General features: G+C 32.3%; 2 protein-coding genes across 2 annotated transcripts in view; both read right to left on the bottom strand.

Moving 5' to 3' along the window:
• Window positions 1-1,199: 1,199 nt before the first annotated feature.
• Window positions 1,200-6,573, bottom strand: LOC108769036 (kinesin-like protein Nod). Its single transcript, XM_018519769.1, is given in 7 exon segments — window positions 1,200-1,351; window positions 1,354-1,622; window positions 1,967-2,217; window positions 2,918-3,064; window positions 3,157-3,250; window positions 3,718-3,863; window positions 4,085-6,573. Coding segments are annotated over 7 exon segments (1,197 nt in total). The 5' UTR covers window positions 4,223-6,573.
• A 504-nt stretch (window positions 6,574-7,077) lies between these two features.
• BNIP3 (BCL2 interacting protein 3) overlaps window positions 7,078-9,688 on the bottom strand; it is a 42,381-nt gene continuing 39,770 nt past the window's right edge. The window contains exons 4-5 of the mRNA XM_018519768.1: window positions 7,467-7,540; window positions 7,078-7,234 (exon numbers count right to left, since the gene is read on the bottom strand). Of these exons, the coding sequence (XP_018375270.1) occupies window positions 7,078-7,234; window positions 7,467-7,540 (231 nt within the window). The remainder of the gene's footprint in view (window positions 7,235-7,466; window positions 7,541-9,688) is intronic.

Raw genomic sequence — 9,688 nt, 5'->3', positions numbered from 1 at the left:
CTAATCTGCATATTTACCAATCTTAGAAATCTTACGAGATTTTATAATTAACATATATAGAAAATTCTGAGGAAAAATATAGATTTTCTGAGAAGTGTTCCAATTTGTATAAAAAATGTGAGAAAGTTATAAAAAATTATATAGAAATTCTGAAAAATTATATACAAAATTCTGAGAAAAAATTTCTCAGGGGAGCAACATTCGCGAAATATAACGGCTTTCCTTTGAAATATTAATGAAATTTAAGTTTTACCAACCATAGACCGATTTACCGAAATCTATATATTCTATGAAACTATTAGTTTTATTTAAAAATTTGCGACATCAATCACATTTGTTTCCATAATTAGTGCGTGTAATTGCCAGATAAAATATATATTTATTTAAAATCTTTACTTTTTCTACATATGCGCAGGGTTGGTAAAGACTAATGTTTTTTTTAAGAATAAAACATATTGTGTTTCTTCTTGAATATGTTTTTAATGCTTTAAATATGCTTTAAACAGTACTATAAAAAAAACATGTTTAAAACATATTAAAAACATCAATTAAGCATATTTTAAACTGTTTAAAACATGTTTTTTACCAACCCTGCATATGCGTATCGATTTTTTCCTACATTGATATTTTTACGTTGTAAATGCGTAATTTTTAAATCATCAATTTTTTTCTTTGTAAATATGTGATTTTTAAATCATCATTTAGTTTGCTGCAATATTTTCTTATAATTCAGTATATAATAACAAAATTAGTTATGCAATATGAACAAATAAATTAATAATTTTATTTGACTGTCAATCTCATCTGTATTAACATATAGTAATGTAAGAGTAAAGAGAATATTAATAAATACACCATACGAAAATTGTAAATTATATCCATAAAATTAATATGCACCATCATGACAAATTATGAACAATGAGGGCAAAGCATGAGCATCTGGTTGCGATAACATAGTTATCACGTTGTTGTACGCTTCTTTCAAGCTTTTTTCCGCTTCAACTTCTTTCGCCAGCAGCCTAGAATGATTAGAAAAAAGTCAAAATTTCTATCGTAAGATTTTAACTGCGTTTACGATTATTAAACTGATTTCTTTTTACCGTTGTCAAATACGAAAAACATACAATGGAAAAAATTATTAAATATCACAAATATGTGAAAAAATACATGTCTTACAGTTCCTCGCAATTAATTTTTAATTAAAATATAATTAAGATACATAAATTTAAATTAGAACTCTGATCAAGTATGCACAATATCAAGGGAACGAACTTGTCGTATAATTGTTTGACGACGTTTACTAATATTCGTGCCTGAGTAATATTAAAAAGTGTTAATTCTGAAGTGAATACAAAAAATTTATAACGTCTCGGCTGATCTGCTCGAGTCTAGATTTTGAGATGTTTGGTAGTATCTCTTGATGTAAAAACATATCATTCAACTCTAATTCCTTCTTCAATATGTTTACTTGCTCTCGTAATTGCTGCACGATTAATTCTGTCCGTGGCTGGATGTCACGTATCGTCTTGATCGGTTTCAGTTTTGCGATTTTAGCAGTCAGTCGTATGGTCGACAAAGTGATTTTGAGATCTTCTTTCGTGATGCACACGTGAGATATGAAGCTGATAAATAAGAGAAATGTCGAGATTTTAATTAATCAAATAAAACATCATAAATATGTATGAATTTTAAGTCAAGTTAGAAATTTAATAGAAAATATAGAAGTTTGATTAGAGTACATAGAGAATTAAAAAATAGCGTTTATATTTTATTAAATATTATAGAATCATGTTTTTATTCAATGTTTAATTTGTCTTTATATATGTCCATATTTATCTATATTTATATAAATATTTATATAGATATTTATATAGATATGGAAAAAAGATGAATTTATTGTAGTTTAGATTAACATAAGAAAATTTGCGCTACTTCTGTTTCAAATTTGTATTCATTATATAATTACCGAATGATTGATGTGACAGTAAACGCATCTCTTAGTAGCTTCAGCAAATTACTTGAGCGAATAACGCTATATGTGCACATACTTGGTTTTCTAAGATGCAGGAAATATTGTTCCAGCTGTATTTTTATTAAATTCGCCATACCTAAATCGACTGCTGTTTTCCAGTGACTCGATTTTCCTACCGTACCAGTTCCAGCCATCTCTACGATATGTATCCAATATTGATCCGTAAAAACAAACTCGTAATTTTTCTTTCAAGATATCTCTCAATCAAGATAATTTCTTTAAAATTTAGTTACATATATTACGAATATTTATTATTTAAAATATTTAATTATATTTAAACATGATATATTTAAATTATATATTTCAAATAATGATTCTATATCTAAATGTTATATCCACACCCAATATTTAAATAACATTTCAGATATTTTAACATTTTATAAAACAATACAAAAAGTTCTTCCTAGTAATCTACAAATTATCATGCGAAAATATTTAAACATAGAAAGTTTCAAAATTTATTTTGAAAGATGCCGAATTCGCAATTACTTTTGCTGTCGCTACGATAGCTTGCAATTTTATCAAGCTCGCATTTGAAACGTGAATAGTGATCAGCAGCACCTAAATATGATACCGGATACGTTGTGCTTCTCACAATTGATCTCCTGCCTTCTCCTTCACGTACTTGTTTCAAAGTCTCTTCTTCATTCTCTACATCTACTACAATTACATTCTGAAATCGTAATTGCGCTGATTTCGACACGTATGCAGAACAAAAGCAAAGACACTTTAAATAAATATAAGAATTCTGGGAAATCGTAAAAATAAGTATTTTTTTGATAGAACGTTATTCTTCGTAAGCAACGTAAAAGCTATCCGAAAATTTAACACAAGGATACAAATACATTCCTGCGAAAAAACAAATTAGAATTTTTATCACGATACCTTAAATCCTTCATTTTTGCGTCAGAAGACTACGTTTTTACCTCTTAACTCGATGAAACTTAAACGATAACGTATGTCACTAATTTTTCTTCGGTTCGCCTTTTCCATAAACACGTCGGATAAAAGTCGCGAGACTATTCCTCTATGCTAAATCAATGAGTGATCAAAATAATTGATTGAATCAAAATAATTGATTGAACAATAATCCAAGTAAAATTATGCAAGATACAAAAGCATACTTCCAAATTATTTCCGAGATTGCCAATCGTGAAACTTTTTCCGGATCCTGTTTGTCCATAGCCGACCAGTACGCAATTTACACCGTTTAAAGCTCTTAAATTATTCCTTTGTTGTGTATATCATACAAGTTTTGTTACATTTATAAACATTGCATGATATTCCATATCTTATCAGCGATAAGTAACATTAATTATTGATTATTATCTAGTAATGTGGCTGCATACTTTCTAATAAAATACATAAAATCATGCTAATCCTCAATAATCTAAATGTTTTCATTACGATCAAAAAACATTTTTTATATCTTCTATTTTATTTAAAAAAAAAATACTATCAATTTTTAACATAACGCACTCTTATTACTCTTATTCCTTATACACGTTGTCAAATCATTTATGTGCTTTCAAAAATTAATTTAATAATTTTGTTACACATTTTTGGCGACGTTAGATTAATACAAATTAGTTTATTTTTCCCAGATTAAACAATATCAAGTTAATTAATTACATCGTTAACACATTATGGAATATCATCATGGCAATTAAAATATTAATCAATACTTTTCTACGAGATCTTTCGCAGTAGCACAGTACACCTTATTCTGGGACATCTCATGAAATATCCCATCAATATGGAAGGCCCAATAAATAGGATGTTCCGACTGTTTGTTTCGTTGCATATCTTGCAACCATCTCACATATATTGTCTAAATGACAACATTATAATAATTTAATTAATTATAATGCATTAATTGACAAAATGTATCGAAATGAATCACGAGACATCTCAATAAATAATAATAATAGCAATAAAAAAGTAGCAAATTTCGTGAGAATACATCCCACACTAGCAGTATAGGGATATAATCTTTTCTCAGCTATTGGAATAGTCTAGGTTTAACGATAAAGAGATTTACATTAATCTCACCTTACCATCCGTACTGATCTTTGCGCAAGAATCGCACGATTTTTCAAGTTGTAGAATTCGTACGAAAACCTTCACATTACTGTTGTACCTCATCAATCGACTCGTCATCCGACATAGAAAAGTTCGTGTTTGATGCATTCTCTTATTTTCAATATCGTAGATAATTACAAGATGGCAAGGTTAATCCCTTCTGTGCACTCTAATTAAGCGCTGAAATTGTCTAGAATTCAATCTCTGTCATTTCAAAGTATATCGCATACAAAAAAAAAGTAAAATAACTTCACGCTAGCTCAAAATTATATGCGAAATATTTACAGAAATTAAATACGTCGTCGTGGGTATAAATTTACAAAACCCTTTATTTCATAGCGTTCGTGTATATAAATTATTCATAATTAAAACTTCAATTTTAGCAAAGGGCAACGGCAAACTCTGAAAGGATGTCGAAAAAAGAATTGAGTGCCCAACCATGGTGGAAGTATACTTCCACCATGTGCCCGACGACGCTACAAAGTCATCAACGTCACTACTACATACACAATACGATTATTATTATTATGCGTATGACATACATACAAGTATTACAAAATAATATGAAAAGTACGTCGAACATCATCACTGCAAATTAAATAACTCGACTTAACTAAGAATACAGAAAGAAAATCTATTGATCCACGCAAAATCGGAGAGGGGAAAGATCGTGCTGCTGATTTCGAATAACAAAAAATGCATAATTTCTAACGTGCATTTAATTTTATCTGAACGTACGAATATGGCTTATCTAAATCACTAACAAGAGTGACGTATTTTTAATCTGTCACATTAAATTGATATTTTTCTCTAAACTCAAAATTCAAAAGATTATGTCGCAATGTCGCTTGTGCATATTTCTGACAAACTAGTGATTCCTAGATCACTCGAGCTTTTTTCTCATAAAGTACAAAATCGTGAGCACGAGAGCGTTCATAAATTCTTGTTGCTGGAAAAAAGTTACACATGTATCACGCACGTACCTTACGTTTTACACGCAAACATTTTATACACGAACTCGAGCCTTCTCGAAGCACACGCAAGATAAAAAATATCGTTTCTGTAACATATGGTCGCAGATACAGTCGGTAAACACGAAGCATTAAGTATTTATTTACAAAAATAAAATTCATCAGCTCCAAATCGATTCAATGAATAGTGATTTAATTCTTCGAGAGTACGAAAAGACGTGCAAAATTTTCTTTTCTTGATATTGTTAAGATCTATTCTTGTAAGAATCTTATAAGAATTTTACAAGATTCTTGCAAGCTCTTTAAAAGTTGGGTTTCGACTGTTTGTTCGTCTTCTCGAGATCTTATGTACCGAAAACGCGGAAATACATTCGATGGGTCACGGACGGACCAAACGCTTTAAATCGAAGACGTAGACGATAAAACACATTTTGTTAGCGTGTGAAATTCGTATGTGAATTTATTATAAGGAAATTACAAAACCGCAGATTAAGACATCGTACAAAAGCTCCGCTTCAAAAAATTTCTCATCGTTCACAAACAAGTCTGCTCGCTATGTGGTCCCTTCCTCCGGCTACTGCTTGTAGTCGGCGTCGAGACGGTGGGCGTCAGCATCGGTACTTCCTCCGTAGGAACTCTACTATCGTTACCGTTTAGATCACCACCGAGATGACGATCATTACAATTACCGCACGATAATTAAAAAAAGAATCGATCGACATATATCGCCTTATTATTTATGTAATATTTAATCACGTTCTGTTTCGAATTTATTGGATATGACGCACATTTCCTTCTTGTTACCGTAACAAATCACAATATTAAATCATGTCGCTCATCCGCAATACAATAAGATTCCTATAACTTGTATAAACAAGACGAGTTCTGCAACATTTTCAAGATTGTTCTCATCATTAGGATCCTTTTCGATTAATAAATCTTGTACTTTCCTCACCGACATCTCCGTATAACAAACACACACCCCCCCTCTCTCTCATTCTCGCCTTCATTCTTTTCATTCTAACAATAATTAGTTTCTGATAAATACTATTCAAGCTATGCCTAAAAACTATTGCAGATAGAAACGTATTAGAAACGGTATAAAATGGACATGTTTCGTTCATTTTTTTTTCTGTTCCTTTCAACAACTCTATGTTATATACGATAGATTCCTTCCTTCTATCTCTTTTGCTCTTTTTCTTAGCTTTCCCTTTTTCTAAGCATATAATGCGTATTACTTATATCTGGCATACGCAATTTTGTAGAAGTACACCGTACAGTAAGGGGGTTTGGGAAAGTAAAAGTGCTAATATATAATACAAAGTGCTAATATTATAAATCGGGACAATCGAATTATGTGCTGCGTGTAACTGTTTTTAGGCTCGATCGCCCTCCGGCTTGTTCAGTCTTTCTTGCGTTTCTAGCCTTTTTCTCAGCGTAGATTCAACCGTGACAATCCTGATGCTGACACACCCGGAATCGTGTCCTTCATTCAATAGCGACACGGGACATCATCAAGCCCCGCCTGGTGAGCAAAACGCTACAACAAAATTAATGAGATTACCAAATAAGTCAATATAATAATCGAAAAGAGTAAAACACACAATTACAAATATAACAATCCTATGTTATAAGATACCAAAATTAATTGTCAATTGTAGAATGAATACGGTTTGATTACCATTAGAAAGTTTTTGCAATAACGTGAATTCAGATACGGTAAACGCTAAAGTTAATTAGTTGTTAAGAAAAAGATAACCTGACCTTAGCGTTCACCGTGATCTGGATAAACGGTATTGCAAAAACTCCCTTGATAATATGAAATACCGTAATAACAAGATATAATACAAGATAAGATTAATAATGATAGTAAATATTCGATTTGGATTTTTTCGAAATGTGGATTGTTAGCATCGAAATCAGCGATTTTAATATTTTAGAGACAAAAATAAAATTTAAAAAATATGTTAATATTACATTTTGAGCATTATCTTACCCTAGACCGGTTCCAATGAGCAGAGACAGAAGATTCGTGAAGAATAGAGTATAAATGACCTCCTTGGAAAACAATCCGTTCTTGCCAACCTTCGCGGTACGGATGCTGTATGTTTTCCTCTTACTACCCAAAGGGTGTTTGAACTTCCAGTCTCTGAAACGAAAATGAGATCATTAAACGTAAGTAAGAATTTTATTCGCCAATATTACTCAATGTGAAAAAGAAGTCTCTTAAGTCAAAATTAATCCTTTATAAAGTATAATATGTATAGTTATTTTTTTTATACTTGATATAAACTCGGCTCTAATAGTAAACAATATTATAAAAGACAATTAAATATAATTATTTATATATTTAATTTATTAAAATCTCATTTATCTCATACTTTGGAGGCGCCTGGTCCGGTCGAGAGCTCCATTCGTAAATCCAGTCTGTGTTCTTCTCAAGAAGCTCGCCCTCCTGCGAAGTAGAACAAAGTACGTCTTGTTAAGAGAATAATCGAGTAATTATTTCACGGTTATCGTGCCGCGCAATGAAACAAGACAGACTTCAAATTAATCATTCCGGATACGAGAAGTTCGACGGGGTGGAAAAGCAACGAGAAATTAATCGCGCGGAGCACTCTTTATATCTATGAATGGTAATCGCGTCGCGTAGAAAAGTGAATGCTCAAGGATGACCTTTGGCATTCCGCCAGTGTTGCACATATCTATACTATATGTCGTATATCGGATCTAATATGCGCAGTATATCGCAAGTTGTGCGCATAAACGCCGGTTGTAAACAATACTCGGACGAGACGGTCGCTCAGGAAGGTGTGAATTGATTGTGTAAAGAGGAAAGGGGAAACCAGGACGTGACGCGAGTTACTCGGAGCCTCCTCCGTATCGAGGAGAGATTTAAATGTTTGATGAGCTATTTCTCTCGAAACGAGAGACTTTTAGTCGGTTCTATTTCGAACTGGGTCATCGATTTAATACGCAACTTGACAGAACAAGAACGCGCAAAGATAACTTATGAGTCACACGATTTGTATGCACGCAGAGTATCCATTAAAAACGGCGTCCGTGTCCCCATGTTTACTCTATGTTATACATAATCGAGTAATTACAGTATAATTCATTATCCGTTTATTGTTAAGGAAAAAACGCTAACGGGAATCGAATACCGAGGCACGATGATTGAATGCCGATGTTCTCGAATTAAATCGGCATTTGGCGCTCAACAAAGTTGAGCTTTGTATTATTATCTTCTTGCTTCTTCTACTGGGACTAAGACGACGGGCGAAACTCAAAAACAGCTTTACTCATTATTTACATATATACAAGACAATGTCCAGTTATAAAAATCAACAGATATAAGCCCAATCTTCTTAATGACGCGACGGTAGCCGCGCGGCCGTCTACGTTTAATTAGACAATAGCAATTTGCATTTCGCTTGACTTGTCGATATGAATTATGATTTATGCGAAAGAAATATTCCGTAATCAATAAATATCAACTTATATCAATAAAATATTGATAGATGTTAACCTCAGCACAGTCGAAAATAGAAGTTTATTCGCGCACTTTCTCTCTCTCTCTCTCTCTCTCTCTCTCTCTCTCTCTATTTTTTTGTAAAAATTTATTTTATTTCTTTTTATATCTTTATATTACGTTTTACATTTCAAGCGAATACTTCGTGTATTCTGTGTCACACGCGTTTCAGAGTGTTTCCGAAATAATATTTCTCGATTTATTTCAAATAAACTTGCTTCCATGTGCCATTGTTCTTTGTGCCAATGTCAGAACGGTAGTATTTACGATCACAGAAAGCACTTTATCATTGCTAAGATAAAAGTTTAATCCCTCAATGATTCACCCGTGCTATCATCAACGCAAAGATTGCGCGTTGCAACGCACGACGCGACTCGTAACTTCATCAGAATCATTACTCTTCCGATTATTATTATTGAACGACGATGATTAGCTAACAGAATAGCAACGATCGGAGGGCGGATTGTTCTCGGATTTCTGCGGATTACCTTGACGCTCGCTATATCGTTTTCGCATTCGGATCAGTAGCATGCAAAGCACAGATATTTCGAGGAAACAATATCACGTATAAATTCATTGAGAAAGAGAGAGAGAGAGAGAGAGAGAGAGAGAGGAGAGAGAGAGAGAGAGAGAGAAGAGAGAGAGATTCAATGTTATATCAAGAGAGATCAATAAACCCGCGAAGATAACTCCAATAATTCGAACATTTGCCACCGCTAGTTTTCCAAGCCACGATCTTTATTTCGAACATGCATCTGCTCGACACTTACGACATTATTTGCTTAAAAATTCACAGATCGTATGATAAAGTATGTAAATAATAAATTAAATTTTATTAATATACAATTGCATATCGTGCACTTAATGAATATATAAATTATAAATTAATAATAATATATAAATTAAAATATAACATTAATATAATATAATACGAGGTGTGATCAAAAAGTAAGGTGACTTTTTGAATTTCGCGCGCTCTGTACACTCTAATTTCAAAATTTTTTTTTTGTTGCGTTGGTACACTCGTCACGATCATATGTTCACAGTTTTGACTATATAGCATGTGTTGTT

Source organism: Trachymyrmex cornetzi, unplaced genomic scaffold, assembly GCF_001594075.2.
Source record: "Trachymyrmex cornetzi isolate Tcor2-1 unplaced genomic scaffold, Tcor1.1 scaffold840, whole genome shotgun sequence".
NCBI lineage: Eukaryota > Metazoa > Arthropoda > Insecta > Hymenoptera > Formicidae > Trachymyrmex > Trachymyrmex cornetzi.
Note: the sequence above shows the minus strand (reverse complement) of the source record. Positions and strands in the feature narration are given on the sequence as shown.